Source organism: Aspergillus affinis (genome assembly GCF_023601865.1).
Source record: "Aspergillus affinis strain CMG 70 chromosome Unknown NODE_43_length_248942_cov_90_146332, whole genome shotgun sequence".
In the NCBI taxonomy this organism is placed as follows: Eukaryota; Fungi; Ascomycota; class Eurotiomycetes; order Eurotiales; family Aspergillaceae; genus Aspergillus; species Aspergillus affinis.
Genome location: NW_026515824.1, coordinates 161,428 through 184,616, shown reverse-complemented (window position 1 = coordinate 184,616; position 23,189 = coordinate 161,428). Strand labels below are relative to the sequence as shown.

Genomic DNA, 23,189 nt, shown 5'->3' with positions numbered 1-23,189 from the left:
ACTAGTCTGGCAAGGAAAAGAAGCTCACTTCTATAAACAATCATGAAAAATCGAAAAAACTTCGATAATCAGGGCAGGTTTACCAGGAACTGTAACTAAAGCGCAAAGACTGCAAGGCATATTATGACTTTAATGCATTGTTATTAGTTAGTTAGTACAACTTAGTAAGTTATGTGTAATTGCAAAGTCTTTCTTTAATTTCCATTTTCGCACCTTCTTTACATACAGTGATCTGCGAAACGACCCTGCCCCCCCAGACTGCACTTTCCCGCTTTTTAAATATACGCCGAGAGAGGCTAATACGCATATGGTTAATGAATGCTTGGCACGTAACAAAAACTGTACATGTAGTGAAATTAATAATACCATAACAAAGAGTCTCTGTAAATTACCAGTATCGTTTTATTTGACTCATCGACATCGTCACCGACATTCGGCCGCAAATACTCCAGATTCTCCCATGCCCAACCGACTCCTTCTCTCCCCCTGCTCTTCAGTGCAGCCTCGACCATAAGGTTAGCTAGACTTTCGTTGCTTCAGTCTTCTCAGCTATCAACATGCGACCGCCAGCACTACCGACCACCGTCGTTCCATGTCTCGCCTGTCCTCTGTGTGGTTTCGAACGCAAGGGTAGCTAGACTCTCTTGTTGCTTCCAGTCTCCTCAGCTACCGACGTACGACCACCAATATGAATAGATTCCTTCCTCCTCCTGTCCTCTCAAACGCCTCTGGAACAAAATAATAGCTAGACCGTGGCTCTCAGGTCTCCGCAGCTATTATACACGACCGCCAATACCCTTGATCGCCTCCTGTTTCGGCGTTCCTGTCCGCCGTGTGGCCTCGAACCGAAGGATGGCTAGACCTCTGCTGTCTGGGATCTCCGCAGCCATCGAAGTACGACCGCCTACACTACAGATCGCCTCCTTTCCTTGTCTCCTCCGCCCTCCGCGTGCCTCGAACAGACGGATAGCTGGACCTTCGCTGCCCAGGGTCCCCGCAGCTATCGATGTACGACCACCAATATCACAGATTATTTCTCCGTCTGGCTCCTCCCTCTCTATACCGCTTCGAATCGAAGGATAGCTAGGCTTGCGCGTTGGGCCTCCGCAGCTATCGACGTACGACAGCAAACATCATAGATCGCTCCGTCTCCGTCCTCCCCCCCATCCAAATTTCACCCATGCGGCCCCAAATCGAAGGATAGCTAGACTTGTGCGTTAGGTCTCCGCTATCGATATGCGACCGCAATTACCACAGATTCTCTTCCCCCTTCGCTCTCAATATGATCGCCAGTCACCCGGCCGCCTGAGCCTAGACGCCCCTCATATCCCCATATCATCACAGCGAGCTTTTCCCCTATTGAGGTTTTTACTCCTACCGATGAAGACAACAGACAATAGCACCTAATAGAGGGGCGAATCAGTCGACAGGGGGCTTTCCTAATGTCTAACAAGAGACGCACTCACGATGAGAACGAACATCGTACACATCATTTCTCTGTCTCATACATTCTCTTGTCTAGGGACCGTATCTGGCCTCTATGACAGAGGGCAAGACCGATTACAAGACGTCAAGACCCAAACATACAGCACACATACGCAGTCACATGGGGCGAGGTCTGAAGTTGCTAGATCTAGGCTAGTGATGGATATCAAACCCTTGGGGTATATAGGTACCGCAGAAAGCATGGGGCGACCCCTGACCTACGGGTTCGTGTGGAGCCAGGTTTTCAAGTACACCCAAAACTACAGATGTAAATAGTTATCCATCGTTAACTGCCCAAGCCGCTTGATAGTGGTGGGGCGGTTCCCGCATAGCCATCGACTATGATAGGCTGGGACGGCGAATGAATACATTCATCCATCCATCCATTGATCCTGACGATCACGTTTCAACTATATGAAGCATTGCGTGTTCAGAAGATTGAGATGGAAATATTTAAGTAGCCAGATATTACAGATAGTTCAAGAGGGCAGACCCTCATTCATTCGTTTTATGACCGCTACCTTGGTGTGTATGAGAAATACCGATTCTGTTTGACATTTTCAGTACATCCACGCGCTTCTAAACTACCCCAGGAGCTTGCTGAACGAATCCCAGGAAAATTGGGTCTCGCTATCAAGGCGGTGGCAGAATCTTAGGTCCCCCTCTCCGCAGTCCAGCGCTGTTACAGAACCAGCACCAGAACTGCTCATTTCGGTGGCAGCTCAAAGGAATATAGGCCCATGCACAAGCCCCTGTTTCTTTAGTATAAATGCCGAATCAGACTTTGCAGATTCTCTGTGGATTCTGCCACAGTTCTCCAGCACAATGATCTCCATTGTACCCAACGAAATCCTGTTCCTCGTTGCAGGTAACTTGGAAGGAAACGACCTGAATTCTCTTCTTCGGACCAACCGTCATCTGTTCATGACCTTGAACTGCAGCCTGTACCAACAAGGCATGCTACGTCGTGATGCCTGGCCACTTATCTGGGCTATTCTGAATAACCAAAGCCAAACGCTGGAAAATGCTCTCAACACGGGTGCCAAAACCCTAGGCGAGGCACTTGCGCTGGCTGCAGAGTATGGCCAGGAAAAAACCGTGGAAAGACTCCTGGAAGTTGAGTCTGCAAATTTCGCCGCCAACTATGATACAGAAGATGAAGCTTTGCCTGCGAATTGGACAGCTCTAGAGCGTATCTATCATCATTCTGCCTCTGTTTCTGAACGGCACCAGTCTTATCTCGGGACTTTGCCCAAATGGACTGATCACTGTCCGTTTGATTGTGATAGCTTGTCCCCTCTGGCCCGTGCAATCAGAGGAGACTACTTGAAAATTGCGCAGCTTCTCGTCAATTCAGGCAAATTGGACATCGACCTCCCTGAGTATGAAGGTCGGACACCCTTGTCATATGCGGTTCAGTTTGGCAGCCTGGCAATTGTGAATCTCCTGGTCAATTCTGGAAAAGCCAATGTTGATTCACATTGCCATGGTGGGCGAACACCACTTTCATGGTCAGTTCAGCACTCAAACCACCTCAGTTTGTCCGGGCAGTTCACAAATATGCACGATGGAAAGAGAGATGCCAATAGCCAAGAAATTTCCCTTGATACATCAATTCTTGAAGTTCTTCTAGGTACTAGAAAAGTCAATCCCAATTCTAGGGATCAATATGGTCGGACACCACTTTCCTATGCTGCTAGCTTCTCAAAACCAGCTGTTGCGAAATTCCTTCTGGATACTGGTGTTGTGGGAATTGAGCAGGAATGTGATGAGGGATGTACCCCGTTTTTCTATTCTGTGGAAGCAGGCAATACTGCTACGGCAGAGCTGCTCTTAAACTCAAACATGGTTTATCTTGATCCGAAGAACAATGATGCTCAAGGGGCATTTTTCCGATTTATGTGCACTTGCTCGCTTACTCTGTTACATGGAGAATCACCTGAGACAATTTCTTGTCCCTTCTTCCGGGACTCCGTAAAGGATCTCAGAGCAAGTTATGTTCACCTTTTGAACATCCTGGTTGAATGCCAACAGATTGATCTTGACGAAGTTGATGACAATGGCATAACACCCTTCATGATTGCACAACGACTAGGCGCAGACTTTGTCCAACCTCTGATAGAAAGCGGACAAGTTAGTCTAGATGAACGGGACTTTGACGGTCGGACTCCGCTTTCATATGCAGCGGAAGAAGGTGACCATGAGTCTATCAAACTTCTGATAGAGACTGGTCGAGTTGACTGTGATTCGCGAGATTCGGATGGCCGAAGCCCACTGTCATATGCCTCGGAATCAGGGAATATACAGTCTGTCCGTCTTCTTTTAGACACAGAAAAAGTTAACTGCAAGTCCCAAGACGATCAAGGTCGGACCCCAATTTCATATGCTGAAGGACGAGAGGACAAAGATATTTATCGACTGTTCGTTAGTGGATACAGTGAGGCGAATGCAGTTACATCTTAACCTTGGCTTTCAAGGCCTCGGGCCTTCTCAGATACAGTTTGCGAAACAGACGGCAATTCCTTTTCATGAAGAATTTTTTCCACGATTTGCACACATAATGAATGCTCCTTTGATGGCATCAGTCGGATGAGCTGTAGGTCATTGCCCCAAGAAGGACAGCACTAATTAATTCAATGCTAGTGCCATGTTCGTGTCAGAATCACAGGCCAATATGCAACAAAGAACGCTCAGTTGAGGAAGCTGCAGCTGACAGGGCAAATAAGATGATGAGCGACCACATTAGTCTACGTCACAGCACTGTTTGTTATGATGAGTTCGAAAGTTTTGTTTTCTCGGTTTATCAGAGGCTTTAGAAATCTGGGTTGGAAGTTCCAGACAAAGCTGGAGATGTTGACAGATTGCCAAATGAATCCAGCTCCATCACGTGCTTGACTGATTTACATAGAAGGTTCTTGAATCCTTTGTATCTGTCAACCAAAATGACCGGATACCGGAGATAGGAAGATCCGCATGATCAGCCATGCTCCTGACGATCATGTTTCAACTATATGGAGTATTGCGTGTTCGGGGGATACAGATGGAAATACTTATGTAGCCAAAGATTACCGATAGTTGAAGAAATCAGACCCTCATTCGTTTAATGACCGCTACCTTGGTGTGTATGAGAAATACCGATTTTGTTTGACAGTATCTTATTTACGCTACATGTGTACATACTGTATACTATATACCGTTATAACAATACATGATTACGGTCATTTTCTCGACACTATCTATAAAAGGATTAGTGTATCTTGGCGTGGAAATTTAAGGCTGGAAGTAGTTCTTGGGGGGCAGGCTCATTTCGCAGATCACTGTAGTGCCAAAACCATGACACTACAGTAGACCACGGGACCGTCACAGGTTCGGGCACTTAAGAACTATTGCAGTACGCTTGGAACTGGTAGAGGCTCACCAAGGCAGATTAGAGTTCTCCTTCAGGCAGAGCAATAAGGCTCTGAGCCTAACATAGAAACAATTGAGGTAGACCCAACATACGGGAGAGACTGCGTGTACTCATACACTTGTTTGCGAAAGCAATGTCACCCCCAAACAACTCTTTTGTTGATTACACCACTGGTCTAGACCATAAACAGTTAGAATGTTTAATAGTTGGCCAATTATCTGCATGTATTCAGAGTGCCAAGGTTGCCGCTAGCCATACTTGGCTTAGATTCAATCCTTAACGACCAACAAGGAAGATTGGGGGGTGACACTATTTTTGCAACCAACGGTACAGCTTCAGGTAGTGTCTGCAAATAGCATGTCACAGATTCACATAGATACTTCCAGCCAAAGAAATCGCGCATTAGTTTATCGTCAGCCAACTCCTTAAATAGCGGAATGCATCCTACCTCACGGCATGCTAATGAAGATCAAGTCAACTTTCAGGTCCTCTTCGTTATTAAATAACTGTCCATCCTTACACGCCCTTCATCCAAGTTTCTATCGGAGATGTATTCGCCGACTAATCCTGCCAGCTCTGCACTGCCCACTCGCCGCGTCACTAGAGAGAGGAGAAATCGACGAGAGCATCGTTACCGTAGCGTTCTATGGACATATACAGAGTGAGTTACTTTAACGTACGTAAATCGAGTACAGAACTGACGTTACCTGGGCTAGATATCTTGTCGAGACCGGCCGAAAGAGCGATGGATTTCATATCCAACATGACTTTCCTACGCCCTCGCTTGTTGATTTCAAAATGTTTATTCTGTGGTATTTGTCGTCGACAGTAGGAAAGGATGGGACACGTCCCTCCCTCAGCCACATTATGTTTTTTGCATCAAAGCTTCTTAAGGCACTCAAATGGCGGACTAGGCTCCAGGTTCCGCTGGTTACAGCCAGAGAACTAGAAATGGTCGGTAATTATTCTACTGTATAAACGGTACAACGCTCTGACCTTTCCTTAGTGGATTGATTGCGACCTGGTCAGTGAAGGTTTGGTTCTGTTGGGATACCCAAGGAGGACTCTCCGTGATGCCGAATCAGCCACGGTGCTCCCTCATCTCATCACCGGCCTCCATACGATGGAAATTATCTAAGAAGGCATAAGGCCGGACCTATACCGGATTGATGTCGAGGTTCCATACCAGTACTAGTCCTTCACATTCTGCGAAGAGCATCGGCGTCTAAACGCAATACTTTGTTTAACGCCTGTTCACCTGAATAGCCTTGTTTAAAATATGTTTACCCCAGTAGGTTTGTTTATATCCGAAAGATTCGTTTAGCACATGTTCACGTGAAGATAAATCGTTGTTCTATCTTATCTTTGTGCCACCTTATCAAGCCCCGACCACTGTAACGCATGTAAGGACAGGCGCGTGCTGCTAGTCCAGCCAAAATAAAACTCATGGCACGCTAGATTGAGTATCACCCAAGGTGTTCTGGGGTAACAATTCTCGTATACAAGCTGGGCTGTGGGCCGAAGTTGTGTTCAACTTATTAACCCGATACACCGAATATGCGGAGGAGCCCTACGGAGTACAGTTTCTACATACAACCTAAAAAAAAGATTTACCGTATCAGTAAACATACTGTGCTAAAATGTAGCAAACCCAACGACCCTGCAGACTCCAGCTGCCGTCCGATTTCCATTCCCATAGTTTTGTTTGGCCATTGCCCTCTGATCAGACTAGAAAAAGAGCCATAACCAAAGACGAAAACTTCTCGCACTTAATCAACTTTCGGACATGCGAAGGGTGGGGGGATGTGTGACGAACTGACCAAGAACCACTATATAGAGCGATGCGCGTACCAAGTCGAAGACTTGATATTCTGGTCTTTTTAGTAGCTCAGTTGGTAACTGTCCTCCAGATCTACTAAACGGTCTTGGCGGGTAGAAGCGCACCTACCCATTGCCAAGCCCGTGACATCAACCAACTTTGAACAGATCCACACTAAAGCTGACTAGAAATCGCGTTGATTGGTCCTCACTCGTCTGCAGGAAATTTCTAAGCATCCAAACCCTGAATGCTCATAACCGTGAAAATAATCCTCGTTCTTGTTACGGACCCTTGCAACACTAAGAGCCGCGAGGCAGAAACGATAGGACAACAACGGCCCGAGGCTGATGACGCTACGGAGGAAACATGGATCACGTGATATGGTATGCTGGCACCATATGGTATACGATATACCATCGGGTATGTTGTAGACCAGATGGTATGCCGCAGACCTATAAGGTATACGGGATGGTATACTCAAGGAGGACTATATAAGGACGCTCGTTCACCCACCTGTTAGATAGTTCTTGTTTAGTTCTTCGTGTTCAATAACAACTACATCTTTGATAGTAACTTGCTACTGCTATTAGATTCGCCCATCACTATCACAGGAAGGTATACGTACCAACCTGGCCTTACTTCTATCTTTGCTGCAATCAGGATCCTCAGGAGGATCACCGATACACTTCCCACCCGTTCCAGTTGGTAGAGCCACGGGCTCTCAGGATAAGTATCACCCATCTAGGACTCAGGATCAACCAGTTGATCACCCAGTGCTCGGACTTATCTACGGTAGCAGACCAGCGCAGCTTAGACGGATCCTAGGGTTTGACAGTTCTCTTGCATAATTCCGATGGATTTGCCAACAACACTGCTCAGTTCTAACTGCAGCTTCTGTCAATTATTAATTGATCTGAGTATCATGAATTGATAGTAATCAAGAGCCGTTCAATTTCTGCTTGGCGTAAAAGGTCGACACTGGAGGGCGGTTAAATGATGAACAATTTTTTTTTTTTTTAAAAAAAAAAAAAAACCTAGAAACAAAGACGTAGAAAACGAACGCCAAACTGTGCAAGGCTTTGGATCACGTTATAAATCACGTCTCTCCCCGTTATTGAGGGGAAATCCTTAAAGTGGCATGTATACCGGGGAAAGTACTGTTCCCCGTTGTCCCCTTAAGGCCCTTTATTTCCCAATAGGATCTGTTCCCCGTTGTCCCCTTAAGGCCCTTTATTTCCCAATAGGATCAACCCAAGGTAGCAAAATGGATTACTTTAACTGTCGAAGGCGCCTCTCATCGTGCGTCACCATCCTTCTTCTCGTCCACTCTGTTCCCAATTTCGCACTGCAGGTAGGTTGATTGTGGTTTTCGTGAGTCCATTGACTGAATTAGGCAGATAAGAGGACTTCAGGTCATCAATGACGACACCGGGACATTTTCGGGGCCCTTGGGCTTTCCGCGAAATTTCAGTAAGTGCTTTTCAAGCAGAAAAAGGATCTCTTCCGCTCACAGTGTAGACTCCGAATGGGTTCATACCGAGCCCTACTCCTTCATTGATGCAGATCAGTTATCTTTTTTCTGCAGCACCCCTCAAAGATCACCATTCCAACAGACATCGTGGCCCCGATTAAAAGCCACACCGGGTTCGACGATATGCCCGCACTATGTGCCAGATACACTGTCAACCAGGGACCATATGGACCGGGGGATAATAGGCTGGTATGGAAGTAGCACAGATAACCGCAATGACTACAAAAGGCTTTTAGATATCATCAACTTTCCCGAAGACGGAACGGGACAAGGTCAGTAGAAAGTGCATATGAACATCATTCAAGACTAATGGACTGTCAGTTCTTGCAGTGCACTCGTACCCCTCGCTTGTCCATTCCGGTTGCCCGACTCCGTTCCGGATCCCGAAAGATTTGAACACCTCGAGCATCTACACAATCTATTGGCTGTGGAATACAACTGAGCCGTTCGAAACTGGATTCCAAGTATGTACCTGCTGGGGACGCGAGTCTGTACCGTGGCACTAATTCGCTCTTGTATATCTATACTGCATGTTTTGACATTGATATAACGCCTCTTGAGCTGTCAACAAAAAGGTCAAGTTCCAAAGCAATGGCCCTCTCGAGCTTGACTCTGACCTCTACACATTCCATTTGCCCAACTCGCCAGGTATCAACGGCAGGTGGGTCTATGATCGGGCACCGTTTGAGCCTGTCGGGTATAACAAGTCCGACTTCAGTATCACGTTCGATACAGTGTTCCAGGACACCATCATTTTCCTCAACAAGTACCTTGTCTCCCATCTCAACCCTAGGCAGTACGCATGACCAATCGGCCAACGAAGGAACAGAGCTTATCCAATTAACTTCACCCACAGAAGCAGGGAAAACATCTGTAACCCCCAAGAACTCGCCTTCCGTTTCGTCTGCTGCATCGACGCATACCGTGAAGCTCACCTCAGGTGATGTTATCGTATTTGACCGCAAGTATCTGGATGTTTCTGTCGGTGATCTCGTTCTTTTTAAGTCACCAAACGGATCTCTTTTTCTTTTCAACACCACGATTGAAGATCCATGTTCTCCAATTAGTCAATTTGAAAACGAAGACCAGAACAATGTGCTCTATTCAGTACAAAATGCTAGCCCTGCCTGGTTCCTCGCATGCCATTCTGCTGATGCTTGTCGATGTTATCCACCGTCTCATTTTGCCCTCAATCCAGGAATTCATTCTGGTCCGTTCTTCGAAAGGATTGAACACAAATCTGTCTACTTCTCAGTGACAACGGCGCAGCCCACCAGGTCAACAACTACGAAAATAGTGGTAGTTACAAAATAGTGGTAGTTACTGTGTAAATACATCAGGCCTTATATACATTTATAAGCCAGCTTATGGATTCGACGAGTCTAACGCAAAGTAGATTATAATTATTATGTTCCACTAATCTAAAGTTAAGCTGTGGTGGGCCTAGAGGAACAATAGGATCATATGACATTGATCAGTTGTCAAAGATCCGCTCATGGTTAATGAAGACGGATATCAGACAATTTCAGTGTCCTATCAACCACAAAATCTTCGAAAAATCGGTCTTGCCAAAAACTACCATCAATGTTCTCAAATTGTTAAAGTAGCATTTCGAAATGACCATATAGAGTAATATCAGCAGCTATCTGGGCTATAACTCTTTCTCGGAATGGAAATATCACAGAGGCCAGCGCTGTATGTGGCCGTAGCAACCGTCTGAATTGCTTGGATTCTCTAACTATGTGTTGGAACCATTATTCAGCTGACATGCCTAAGTCATATGACTCCTTGGCATGGCAGCTATTATATCTTCGACGAAGCTAGTAGTTTAGAATGGAACTTCACTTTTACCCACCGAGCATATACCTACATTCCGTTGAATCAATAGGATATCTGCTTAGGGCAATGACCAAGTCAACCGACACTATGAAATGTGGCCTTGCAGGCGATCTATTTACAAGGTACACGATCTGTGGGATCAGCTGACTTCTACATTCGTAGTCATTTCTTTGTACCTAATTACGTAAGTTAAAAATGTTTCTTACTTCCCGAGAGCCCCCTACAAACCGGTGCTTGGTTGTCTATTTGATTGAGCCAAGCATCCAGCAGTGGTTTCTTAGTGCAAGCTAGAGCTCATGGCGGACTACCATACCTTACAATACAGACAGCACCAACTAGCGTTGGCCGAAATAGTCGTATGTTAGTACGTTTTTATATGCGGCTAAGGAGGAAGATGAACGAGTGTAGGGGTTTTGGCGCAAATTGTATAGAAGTAAATGAGAATCAATAAGACGCACAGGTAAGCAAAACATTTTATCAAGTATATAGCTTGTTAAGATCAAAGATACTTATAGTCGTCCGATCATCCTCTCAAGATACTATGACACAATTGCTTGATGTGTACTCGACGGTTCTTCCATCCATGCAGTAACAGGTATTAGCAGTAAGTTCCCCGTTTCTAATTTGATAAAAATAAGTCAGGTCTGATGCATCCACATATAAACTGTAACTTACTTAACTAGACAAGTTGACGCGGGTGGTAACGGTGACATCGATGCCCGCAGGGCACTAAGAGTAGTGCCATGCAACAAACTAGCCGCAGAAATAGTGTCTTTGGCTGACGCCGTTGTTGTTTGCCCCGGCGTCTGTGTAGTAAATGCATCATAGCGTGATGAATGTCTATGACCTAGTAGACAAGAGGTTGTCTTGCTTATGGTAGATGTGACCATGGAGGTCTGTGTCGCCTCTGTCAGCTGAGCTGTAGAAGTATCAGCCGCCTTTACCGAAGCGCTATATATGCTTGATCCTGATTGCTCTGTTGTTGCTACTGGTAGGTTCGAACGGGATGACGCTGGTGAAATAAGGACAGAGATTTCCCCGCACACAAACGTTGAGTCTTGTTGGCCTGGTTTACAGTCAGCGCGTCCATTGAGTACTACCAGGGCGGAAGAAGAATGACGCACAGGACTGGAATGCAGCGTTAAGCTGAACTTCACATTCCTCTGTCACCGAAACATACTCCCCTTTTCCGTCACGTACTGATCGTACGTATACGTCTGTGCCACTAAGGCTTGTGAGGAAAGCGCAGGCCCCCAGTATGGACCCTCTGGACTGCAGCTGTGCACTTGCAGCAGCCGCAGCTAGGAATGTGATGATACAGAGATAAATCATTGGACGCCAAACTTTGGACCGAGGTGTTTCTACAAGCAATCCAATCTTCTAGCTTCCAAGAGATATTATTGACTTGCTTATAATGTTCCTATATTCAGAATATGCTCGATATCGAATTTGAAAGTGCCCTAGTGACGCTTTTTATGGTGATTTCACCAAAAGAAAACCATAGAATGGTTTGAACAATCTTCAAACACCTAGCGCAATAAGAAGACTAATCGGTTTTAGTTTGCAAGGGGCTATTCTAGAGTTCACGTAAAAAACATGCCCCTCAGCTGGAAAAATAAAGGGCATACAAATAGACCCCAGCACATACAAATCTTAAATTGCTCGTTAAGACAAACCTGGGAATTATAGCGAGGCATTTGCCTTCAGCGTGCTGTTGCTAGGCACTGCTGAACCAATATTACAATTGCCCACGAATGTTCATCGGAATAAAATTGGGTCCTAAGAGAGACTCCGCCAGCTTTGTTTTGCTGCAAATACTTGTGCATATTCGAAGCTTCATAGAATTGCTAGTGACCGGTGAATGACCAGGTTTTACACGTAGTAGGCAAAAAAGAAGGTACTCAAAGTAGTCAAATAGCTCGAGTTGCCTCACATAAAGCTTGTCTCGATTACTTGTTCCCTCGAGCTCTTCTGTATGTTGGTCATTAGATATAGACTCGGCAATATATAAGACACCCGGCAAAATCCATCTTTGCATCACATAAATGCAACTGCTGTCACATACCTTATCATCTGTTATTTAAGAGTCGCAATTGCCATTAATTCATTCATGTTCACTTATGCACCTGGCACAGAATCAATCCTTATCTCTTGCACGCCGTGCCGAGGTACGCAATCAATAAGACTGAGCGATAAGACGGGAGCGACTAGAGCAAGCGGTCAGAGCCAGCGGTCAGGATGTTGAAGAGGGATTCTGTTATGATGATCATTACTATTTTTGCTGCTTTAGTTAGGCCATTTGATACCCATATATCTGATTCTTCCACTGACTCACGACAGATGTGCAATGTCTCGGCTCGACCTGATGTCTTCAGAGCCAGCATGGTATGATAACAAATTCGATAGTAGTTTGTAAGGCTAAAAAATCATATTATAGGTCTTGGATTCGCCAAGCTTTCCCGCTCCTGCATTAGAGGGAAGAATTTCCCTGAATAAACGCACTGTGAGCTCCAAAAATGGGTCTGTCATAGGGCGAAAATGATTGATTCTCTCCAATATAGTCAGAAAACCCGATCTGTGAATTCACACGCGGCGTCGCCTACATTAAGCCCACTGCCATCAATATTGACCATTTGCGAGATGAGAAAGAGACATACTGTGTGGCTGAGGCAGGAAATTGCGCGCGCGTATCTTATCTCAACGACTCGTCAATATTTTTCTGTAATTACGTAAGTTGAAAGCATTTCTTTCAGCATTATAAACATAAGCTAACAGACCCATAGAATGCCGACCCTATCTTCACGAAGTGTGGGAATCTCATAGAACCCGCCCGAGTTCTATTTAATAGCTGTCAGGTCGCATCCAGATACACATACGGCTATCTTAGAGGGATGAGTCCGAACGGATCATTGGCTGGAACCGTCGATGGCCCAGAAGTTGCATATTATTTACGCCTAGGCGCGGAACTTCCATAGGAAAAACGGTTTGTTTCCTAGGTCTCAAAAATGCTGAGTCTTAATCAGGTCCGTGGCAGTGGACAGTTAGACTCATCGATTGTCCGGTTTATATTGCAGTAGGTTGAGTAGGCTACAGAGACTCTTGTTGGGCCCTTTGCCTTAGGCAACACGCAGAATAGCTTTATCAGAACTCTGTATCACATTCAAAGTGAATTGAGATTGTTCAAATCTGCGCCTCATCGGCGGCTGAATTGGTTTGACAAACGAGAACTCTTTTGCTTTGCTTAAATTAGCGCCACGGCACGCTAGTCTAAAGATAGGATAATCACGGATTATCGTTGATCCCTCTGTCATTAGGGGTTGTTCCATCTGTACCGGTCCATGACAAAAAGATTTTACGCTTGCCGCGGCAACGTACATTTTGGTCAACTCGATTTGTCAGAATTCCGCCGAGATTCTGCAAGCCTTGTAAGCAAGGCAAGTAAGCAGAAACTTGAATTTGGAATGCGATTGGAATAAAATAACTTGGAAGCCTGTTTGATTACACAATCATACTGTGCAGGCCGACATGAATGAAGGGGTCCGAAATCGCTATTAAGTTCTAGCGCGCACCAAGCGGAGGTTACTCCTGTTAAAGGGATATGCAATCTTCTAGGGAGTAGCGAGGAGAAAGGATGGAATGCAAAGGAGAAGTGGGAGTGAACATTTTTTTTGGATTGTGAATCGCTGGGCCCAAGAAACATATTTACTAATATCATCGCGGATGACCGCTTTGTTGAGCTTTGCACGGCTAAAATTACAGTCAAGCGGGATACGTATGAGAAAACCAGCATGGCACTCGCCGATCCGACTTTACTTGAGAAGATTGACAAATTATTTGCGTGCAATGTGGGCGAGTATATCGATCTACCACAGCTGGTCGTCGTCGGAGATCAATCCAGCGGGAAAAGCTCCGTCTTGCATAACGTACGGGAGGTTTCGGGCGCTGATCGGTTAGTTACCGATCGCCCTTGGGTAGTCAGGGTAGGCGGCTCGAATCCTCCGTTTAAGGTCCTCGGAAAGCTCGAAGGTAGAGACAAAAAGGTCGTAGCGAGCATAAGTTCGTTAAGGACGCTCAGAAAGCTCTCGGGACGGTCCTCAGAAACAGCTCGAAAGCCCGTAACATCAGCGGTACTGATGTCGATCGTATCAAGATCCTGTCGGGATCCGTTCTCCACGGATCGTTTAACGGGTAACCGAGAAAGAGTATCGGCAACTACGTTATCTTTCCCGGGTAAGTGATAGATCGATAGCCGAAACTGCTGAATATATAACGACGCTCTGACAAGGCGCAGGTTTGCCCTTTCCGACGAGACCGTGTGCATGCTGGCCTAGCTTGATATACCGACCGCTAAGGAATGATCCGTATATACAACAGGGATCAACTTGCTTGACTCGTTCAAATGACGTATTTTCCTAAGAGTCCAAACTAGGCAAAAAATTTCTAACTCCGCTGGCGAGTAGTTTCGCTCCGCCGCGGTAAGAGTGCAGCTTAGGGAAAGGATCGGCTCAACTACGCGTCTCAACGGCGGCTTCGACAAATCGGTATACTCGTAACCGACTTTGGCATAGTAAGCTACGATACCGTAACCTTCTCGGAATGCGTCCAGATCTACGTACAACTGACGCTCGGGATCGAAATGACATAAGAATAGGGGGTCGACAAACCGAGCTTGGAACTTATCGAATGCGTCTCGTTCGGGATCGGTAGGGTTATCCAGGGCCTTGCGGGACCAGTTCTTACTTTCCTGGCCCGACTTGGGGTTGCCTTTGAGCATTGCCGTTTTCCGAGCTTGCAGTGGTTCCATGATTGAGGCGTATTTCGCAATGTAATGCCGGAAGTAGCCCGTAAGGCCGAGGTAGTGTTCAGGGTCGGTCAAGGTACTCGGAAAGGACAATTCGCGAATAGCGGCCATTTTCTCGTCCGGAGTAGAAAGACCTAGTGAATCGACTCGCTGGCCAAGCAAGGTTACTGATGGGAACCCGAGAAAAGCATTCTTTGGCTCTAACTTGACGTTCATCGACTCGAGCCTTTCAAAGAGGCTGGAAAAGTGCTCGATATATTCGTCCAAGGTCTTGCTGGCGTTGACGATATCATCGATGTAGGCACGGCAGAAAGAGAGGTCTTCAAGGCTGTTGTCCATAATTCGTTGAACGTATGGCACGGAGTTGACGAAACCCATTATCGCGACCTGAAAGATCTCTTGGCCTTGATGGGAAACAACGGCTAACCTGCCACAATGATCACGTCTAACCGGCCACTGGTAAAAGAATCGGCTTGCGTCGACGACCGAGATATACCGGCAGCCGCGGACTAACGCAATTATTTTGTCTTGCGAGGGAACTGGGTATAGATCGGGCTCGGTCTCTTTATTCACGACACGGAGATGGACAACTGCTCGTCCCTTTCTATTGAAACAATGAAGCTTGTCGTTCCAAACGAGCTTCTAGACAACGAAAACTGGACACCCTGTAGGGATATGGGAAACCGTTTGGACAAGCTTGCCTTGGCGAACAAGGGGGTCGAAAGTTGCATCGACTACCTCACGGTCTTGGGATCCTGGATAATACACCTTCGTCTTTGGCAAGCGTTTCTGCTAACCTTCTTTTATCGGAACTTGAATCCACTGATCTTCAGGGATGTTAACGGTTCCCGAAGCTTCTTCAGGGCTGGCCCAGACATCATATCGCTCGACGACCTGGCGAAAACGATCGATCACGTCAGGATCGATGCCATAAATGGTCACGCCGTTAGGCAAGACTGTCTGGTCGGAAGCTGCTTTGGTATAGACGTCGGACTCGTCACCGAGCAAGTAAGCGCGGGCCAAGGCCTTTTCGACAGCTCGGCAGTAGGCGAAACTAGAGGTAGTTTTAGCTGCTTTCCTGAGCGCTTTTGCGGCTAGATGGCGATAACGGCGACCGGGAAGTGATTGACCAAGGTTCTCGACCTCGACATGGCCGTCGATATCGGCGTTTTCAACGTGCTCGAAATCCTCTATATCAGACCAATTGGACTCACGGTCCTCGGGAACTGAAGCCGACGAGATATGGTATGCCGTAGCGAAGTCTACATCGGAAACCGTACCGATTCTCGCATGGCGCTGAAAATGACCGCTGAATCTGTAGAATCATTCCTGACCTCAACGAATGAAAGGTCCTTGTCAACCAAATGAGAGCACACGTAGACTGGGACGATGGCCCCAGCCGGCTCGAAGAAGTAGTCTTTATCGGGCAGTAAAGCCTTCTTGGTCCGTACGGGAATCTTGTCCGCTGATCGAGCTGGCACTACCACGCGCCTAGTTGAATAAACCGGTGCTTCCGGGACCCGTTCGCGCTTGGCGTCCACAATGATTGGGAAAGTGAAGTTTCAACATGGCTGGATAGTGGCAACGCGACTGGCGAAATCGAAACTGACCCCATTCGGGACCAGTTTGTCAGTACCGATCAACGTATTCAGACGGAGCTCAGGAACGAGGTAGGCGACGATCGTCATCTTGGCGAAACTGCTTATTTTGCCTCCGTAGGAGTTCGGGAAGTAGAGGTCAAAAACAGCGGCTTTAGTCGACTTGTACGACGCCTTGCCAATGCCTCGCACAGTAATCGGGGGCTTAACATCACGGATTGCCATGTTCAGGATCGCCTTGGCAAAGACCTCGTCTATGATCGTTGACGAACAGCCTGTGTCTAGGCAGATCTCCTTGAGATCCAGCTCAGCAGAAAGCTGACCGAGCGTGACGCGAGCAGTAGTACATCTCCAAGAACGAATATTCGCGACATGGCGATCGGAATCGACATCGGGCTTAACGTCGGACTCGTAAACCTGGACTTTGTTGGGAATACCAGCGTCCGCAGCGTAGGCGTCGAGAAACCGATCCATACACTTACCGAGGTGATTATGGAGCTCGTTGTTAGAGGGGAAAGCTCGATGACAGTGGTAGCAACTCGTCACGATGAACGGCTCGGGGCAGGTAAACGGCTCGTCAAGCTGGCCTATAGGATCAACTACTTCCGTCATGTAGGCGCCATACAGATCATGGGAATCGTCGTCAGGATTACAGTCCGGTGCGTAATCCTGGTTGCCAAAAAAACTCCGGTTGGTTTCCGTAGTTTACGTTGTCACCGAGGTCGACCGCCATAGCGTCATAATGAGGTGCGTAATCGTCATTCTGAGCATAGCTGTCATAGAAATCGGAAGGCTGGTCGAGAGGTTCGTACGTAGCGGGTTAGTAGGACTGCTGGGCTGGAGCTTGCTGTGATGAACCTACGCAGGAAAGATAGATGATCTTTCTTAAGCGGCGTTCTATTCGAAATACCAAACGTGAGGAAGAGAAGGAAAGGTGAGGCTTTCTAGGAAAACAAATAGTTAATAACGTAAATCCATCAGTTGATTTTTCAAGTAGCGTCTGAAGGTCAAACTCGGTCTGTTTTTCGATACAAACTTCGCTTAGAATGGAGACTTCCTCTAGGCATTTTCTTTTCCCTGGTTGTTCAGGGTTTCTAACTCCTGCACTTCCTTTTGCGGTTCCAGGGTCTTCAAGTGAGTCGAGGCTCTCTTACGGCATTCAGCCGATCGATGTCTGTGCTTAAAGCAACTGAAGCGTTTTCCTTCGCTCCTCAGTTTTGCTCGAGTGTCGGGATCCATGGTACGGCGGAGTCCAGGGTCCTGTCATCGGGATTCGGAGTCTGAGCCTTAGTCAATCTTGGGATCTCTTTCGCCGCTGCGGGTGGGTAAGGGGCTCCTAGTTTGAAACGGTCCCAGCCGCTTTGTAGTTCATAATCTCTAGGCTGTTCGCCATCGTCGAGCAATATTCGGAAAATTTGCCGAAAGAGTAGGTATCCTTTGTGCTTTTAGCAACAGTCATCTCCTGCAACTTACGTGGGAGCCTCTGGTAGAGTTCCTCCTTCATGTCTTCATCGTGTATTCCGGCTTCAGAGGCAATATAGAGAAACTCCGACAAAAACATGTGAAACTTGTCGTCTTTCTTTATCTGCAAGTTCCTGAACTTGTTCTTTGCGATGATGGTTCGATTGGGGTCATGGTAGATGCTCTTTAGATGCTCCAGCATCTCACTTTCGTCATTATATCCCTCACTCTTAGCCTGCTGTCTAGACACTAGATGTTGCAGGGCCTTTCCTTCAGTGCCACTCTGGACATATGTCATATGGAGATCGGGTGTGCTGTAGTGATCCTGGTTGGCTTTCAGCTTCGCGTTCATCAAGATAATCCAATCATCGAAGCGTGGTTCCTTTCCATCCGACAACCAGGGGGGGTCAGGGAACTTAATCGATCTCGCTGGGGTGGATTCCTCAGCTGGAGTTTTGACGCGGGCACGCAACTCCATCACTCTAGTCGCTAGGGGATTAATCTCGGTATCTCTCTCCTGCAACTCCTCTTCTTTCTGGATCGTTTTTTCTTTGAGCGAGGCAGCTTCCGCTTCCCATTCTTGAGAAGCAAGCTCCTGCTCGCCAGCCAAGGTTTCGAGTCGTTTGTTCTCCTCTAGTCGAATTATGTGAAAGCCAATCAAGATGATCAAAACTGATTCATTTGGTGCTAAAAGATCAAAATTTCAAGCGTAGGGAAAGGAAAAGTAGGCGGACTGAGTAAGAGGGTGTTGGCAAACAAGGTAAACAGTACAAACAAAACAAACAATACCATCGGGTCAACTAGGCCCTCACAATTAGCTAAATTTCCTCCCTATCAGCATATCGAGTAAGGTTTGCTTTACACACCTTCCAGAGCTTTGATATACTGGGGAAAGAAGAATGACTCGCTCTATAAAGGGAGGCCCGTTTAAAAGGCAGCCTCACATAAAAAGTGGTAAGTTCGGCATCGTTTTCGAGCAATGAGTGTCCCGTCAAGCCGCCATATGATGGGAATATGTTATCTTGTAGCTTCACATACGGCTCCTTATAAAGTTAGTGAAGGTGTTATAAGGAGAAGCACACATGTACATTGGAGCACATTTCCTCGGAGCTGCCCGATTTCTGGGCAGTGTAAACTCTGTGGTTAAATGCAATAACGTTGAACAACGAAACCCAATGGAGCCCGCGAGGTAGGATATAGTTTCAATTTAGGTAGAAATGTCATGGATATTTCACTCAAAATAAGATTCACAACCATCCAATCATGCCGTGCTGTTTAGTTGTTCCCATGCGCGCCAAGCCTCAGCCAGCAAATAATACAAGGGCGTATCGACATCTGTATGTACTTGACACGGAATGCGGTTTCGGTCCTCACTGTACATCAGCTGCGAGTATGTTCGTAGTGACTGTTTGGGAGCCTCCCACAAAAGGCCACGCGAAAACGACATCAATGTTCACACTTGTTCCATTCTGCGCTGCTCGAACAATTGATAGTCAGTCGACACTATAATGAGATGCTCATTAACACCGAGGAAAATTCGGAAGCAAGCTCTTATTGCTCTACTAACAACGTCGTCTCCATTACATGCATCTTACATAATATGAACTTATAATGATAACTAGCTGTCAATTGACATTTCAACTTAATCTAATGAATGCTTCATTGATGTCCCCTCAGTTTAGACACTAGTTTCCACCATTTTTCGCGTTTAGAGGATACGGCCTCTGATTTAGCAACTCGCGGAGCATCCCATGATGCTAGTACTTTGATGAGATGTGAGCGGGCTGGCTTTGCTCCAGTTGTGGGTGTTTTTGGCGCTTCGGCCAAATACACATTGCCCGTTGGTTTCCTCTCTTCATCCACTATAGTAGTGGCTTCTGAGTCCGTAGAGCGCCTTTCGGGTAGTTCCTCTGAGCTTGTTAGAAATTTCCTTAGGTATCTACTTCCAAATACATACCTAGAGTCCGCTTATAGTAGGCGAGAGGGCTTTTATCTTCCGGCTGGATATCATACTTATCCACACAAAAGCTTTCGTTTGAGAAATCCTGGCCTTCCCCTGACCTCCAGTCCTCATAAGCGGTTTGCTTTCCAATCTGCAATTTTGTCTGGAGACTATTTGCGAGGTCGCTAGCTTCAAACAAATGGCCACCGGAATTTGATGATGGCCCGCCTTCTTTTCCTCCTGATGCCTGGGTTCTTTCACAAAAATCCAACTCATAGTCTTTGCTGTCGCCGGTCACTATTCACTGATCAGCAGTTATTCCTCCGGCCACACACACATAGCTTACCCATATTGCTCTCACGGGGATCAGACATAATTGCAGTCGAAAGAGACGCCATTGATGAAAGATAAGAAAGGGGTTTTGAATGCGTTTTATAGTTTAACACCGTCTGTCTTGCAGTTTTGGGGCCCTATACTTTCACGCTAATATCCTTGATTCACAGTCTTCTAACGAATAGCATAATTGGCCATGTTCTTCTATCCTCTGTAGCTAGAAAGTAGTTAGCCTAGCATATCAATAAAAATACTCCAATGTTTTTCTGGATTCTAGACGTAATTCAGAGAACACCCCAGTGGGCATTACCAGCTATAAAGAGCGTCCTTGGAATGAGTAATACTATCTAGAAAGCCAGACAAGTAAGATGGGTAAATATAGTTCTTCAGGCCGTGGAATGGTGCCTGCGTGCAAAAGAAGTCGGTGTGACAACCATCGCTAGAAGCCTCAGCGAGCTACGGCGTTGTTGCCTGAACTCTCAGGCAGATACCGCCTCAGCGGCTGACTAAGCCACGTAAACAAAACTTCTTCAACTACTGTAATTAGTGTTGTTTCTTCCTCACGCTTAGAATTCAACATATTTCTCGCCTACGAACTTGCTACGTAGTTGGAGAAGGTTTGTAGCGGTCGGCACCATTCAATTTATACCTAGTGTCAGCTCGTACATGTCAGGTATTGTGAAGGTATACTCAAGTTCAATAACCGGCGTTGATCCTGCGCCCGACTTGTGTTGCACGTGCCAAGAGACGCTAGGTTATTTTAAATTAGGCTCCAGTAATCTTAGCTCTGTTGATACGGCCCTGTATAGTACAAAATAACACTATTATATGATGTACTGTATAATATGTTCTAGTAATATAAACGCTATGTTGTTAGTATATGGAATCGAACTCTCTAGTCATGTAATAATGTCCCTCTTCTAGAAAAGATATAGATTATACTGTCATTAACTAGTATAAACCTGCTTGTTCCTGGCATCTTTGACGCTCTCCCGATCTCTACTTTATGAGTCCTCGTAGATATGAATAGCTATGAGAGCTTCTTCTTTGAATATGTAGAAAGAATAACCTTCTACAAAGGCGGGTCCCGGTCGAATCGTTAAATATTTTTGATGCGAACAAGGCAAGGGCACATCTTCAGTGTAGCGAAGCTCTCTAAGATTTAATTTATAATGGCAGCATATGATATCATAGGTACTTGGGCACTAGTGACCCAAGACTCACTTTTTAGGGCTCGCCAAAACACGCATAATGCGGATAATATTAGACAAGTTGTTCTTACCGTCCCATGACAAATATGCAAGGCAAATTAAGGGTAAGGAGTTTCCGGTGTAGCTCGGTCCTTTAAGGAATGAATTCATCGTATCTACAGGCAAACCTCTGGGCGCCCTTCTTCTTGTGGCGCATCATCTGTCCAAAGCCGAAAAGATAGTATACGTCAGGGCCAACATTACGCATAGTGCTATAATCAAGCCTATCGCCATCCGCGAACCGCATCTCGCCCGGAGCGTAGCGATCATCTGGAGCAAACGGGCGGCGAACTTTGTGATGCGCGTAACACATTGGCATGGTGATCTCCTGCCGAAATTTCGTCTGAAAGTTGTCTATAAACCCCCTGGCAGCTTTGCACTTGGAGAGATACGGGGAAAGATTCGACTGGGCCCCATGAGGCACGGCCGCGCCAACTCTGCGAAAGTCAGTCGTACGGTGACCTTACATTTTGATACATTCGCCCATGGTTCTGTATAGTCCTTTCAGACTTAGAAGCGATCAAATGGGAAACCTAGCTGTAACCCAAAGGAAAAGTAAAAACAGAGAAAGCAGTATGTAGCATGACGCTATTTAATCGAGTTGGTTGTTTCAAGGTGCTAATAATGTGTTGCCTGGGATGTTATATCGGTAACATTCTGTACCAATGCTCCTCCCATATACCTTACACATATATTGCTTGGTAGTGTGACATCACATATCACATTTCTTCCCGCTTCTTTCTTCCCGCTTCAAACTCCTATGCTGGATGAATGAATAGTGCATTCGCCCGTGTCATGTCAATCATAGCCCCAGATTTCCCATCACGGACCTTGATAGTGCCTTCCATGTAGATCTTCCTCCCCTCAACTCTCACAGGTCGTGCACAAAGCATCATTAGCTTTTCTGGGTCTATCGGCTTGAGGAAAGATATATCAAGCTTAGCCGTTACTGCCGGCTGGCAGCAGTCAGCTAAAATATGATCCAATAGGAACGATTGGATTCCACCATGGAGCTTTCCCGGATAATAGCAGACATTCTGGGCTGAATTGAGTTCTATGGAAGCTGTTGCTTCCCTTCCCAGCTTGTGGGCTTGAAAGGTAGGTTTGTAACCATCCAAGAGACTATTTGTGGGAAATTGTAGGTATTTGGTGCTTGAAATAGTCTGTGGGCTTCAGTACATATCATTCGTGCGATAAGAATGGGCAATAGGGCCTACCGGTTGTGTCTTGTTTGTTGAAAAAGTTGCAACCTGGGGGAGTGCGCGGCGTGTATGCGATGACTTTGAGGGGCAATTCCCCCGGGTATCGTGGAAGATTCTTCGAACAAGGGTGCGATGGAAAATCTGTTCCATGTTGAAGGATCTGGTGTTTTCTATGACGATACGAAGCCGTCTTGCCTACCAGGAATCAATTGAGAATACTCCCTATCCATTCTTAAATATCTCTTCCAGATGGCTATGGTAGTAGCTCTATATTTAGCTGCGCCATGCAAACTGTGTATAGCTCTTTACCAATCCCTCTATCTATTCAGCGCTCCAATGTTTGTTCAACCCTACGGAATTAATGTGGATCTGTCGTACACACTAACCATCACGGTGCCGCGCATGCCCCACTAATGTTACATGGGGCTTCTCTAGCTCTCAGGATGATAGCGAAGCATGTTTATCCAAATCACTGTTGAACGCTTGCTGTTTTCTTCGTAGATGAGTGAATATTCTTGA

General features: G+C 46.2%; 3 protein-coding genes across 3 annotated transcripts; 2 read left to right on the top strand and 1 right to left on the bottom strand.

Annotated features, from left to right (window-relative positions):
- Positions 1-2,310: 2,310 nt before the first annotated feature.
- KD926_007466 (ankyrin repeat domain-containing protein) lies at positions 2,311-3,948 on the top strand (the record flags this gene model as incomplete). The annotated part of the gene is made up of 1 exon (XM_053100323.1): positions 2,311-3,948. One exon carries the CDS (start codon positions 2,311-2,313, stop codon positions 3,946-3,948), a length of 1,638 nt encoding a protein of 545 aa, XP_052956030.1.
- A 4,029-nt stretch (positions 3,949-7,977) lies between these two features.
- KD926_007465 (uncharacterized protein) lies at positions 7,978-9,050 on the top strand (the record flags this gene model as incomplete). Its single annotated transcript, XM_053100322.1, has 5 exons — positions 7,978-8,064; positions 8,111-8,183; positions 8,430-8,516; positions 8,575-8,708; positions 8,820-9,050. The coding sequence occupies 5 exons, from the start codon at positions 7,978-7,980 to the stop codon at positions 9,048-9,050; spliced, it is 612 nt and encodes a 203-aa protein (XP_052956029.1).
- A 4,922-nt stretch (positions 9,051-13,972) lies between these two features.
- KD926_007464 (uncharacterized protein) lies at positions 13,973-20,283 on the bottom strand (the record flags this gene model as incomplete). Its single annotated transcript, XM_053100321.1, has 10 exons — positions 13,973-14,304; positions 14,425-15,288; positions 15,682-16,146; positions 16,521-17,151; positions 17,831-18,615; positions 18,810-18,828; positions 18,888-18,986; positions 19,708-19,853; positions 19,901-20,182; positions 20,232-20,283. 10 exons carry the CDS (start codon positions 20,281-20,283, stop codon positions 13,973-13,975), a joined length of 3,675 nt encoding a protein of 1,224 aa, XP_052956028.1.
- Positions 20,284-23,189: the final 2,906 nt, after the last annotated feature.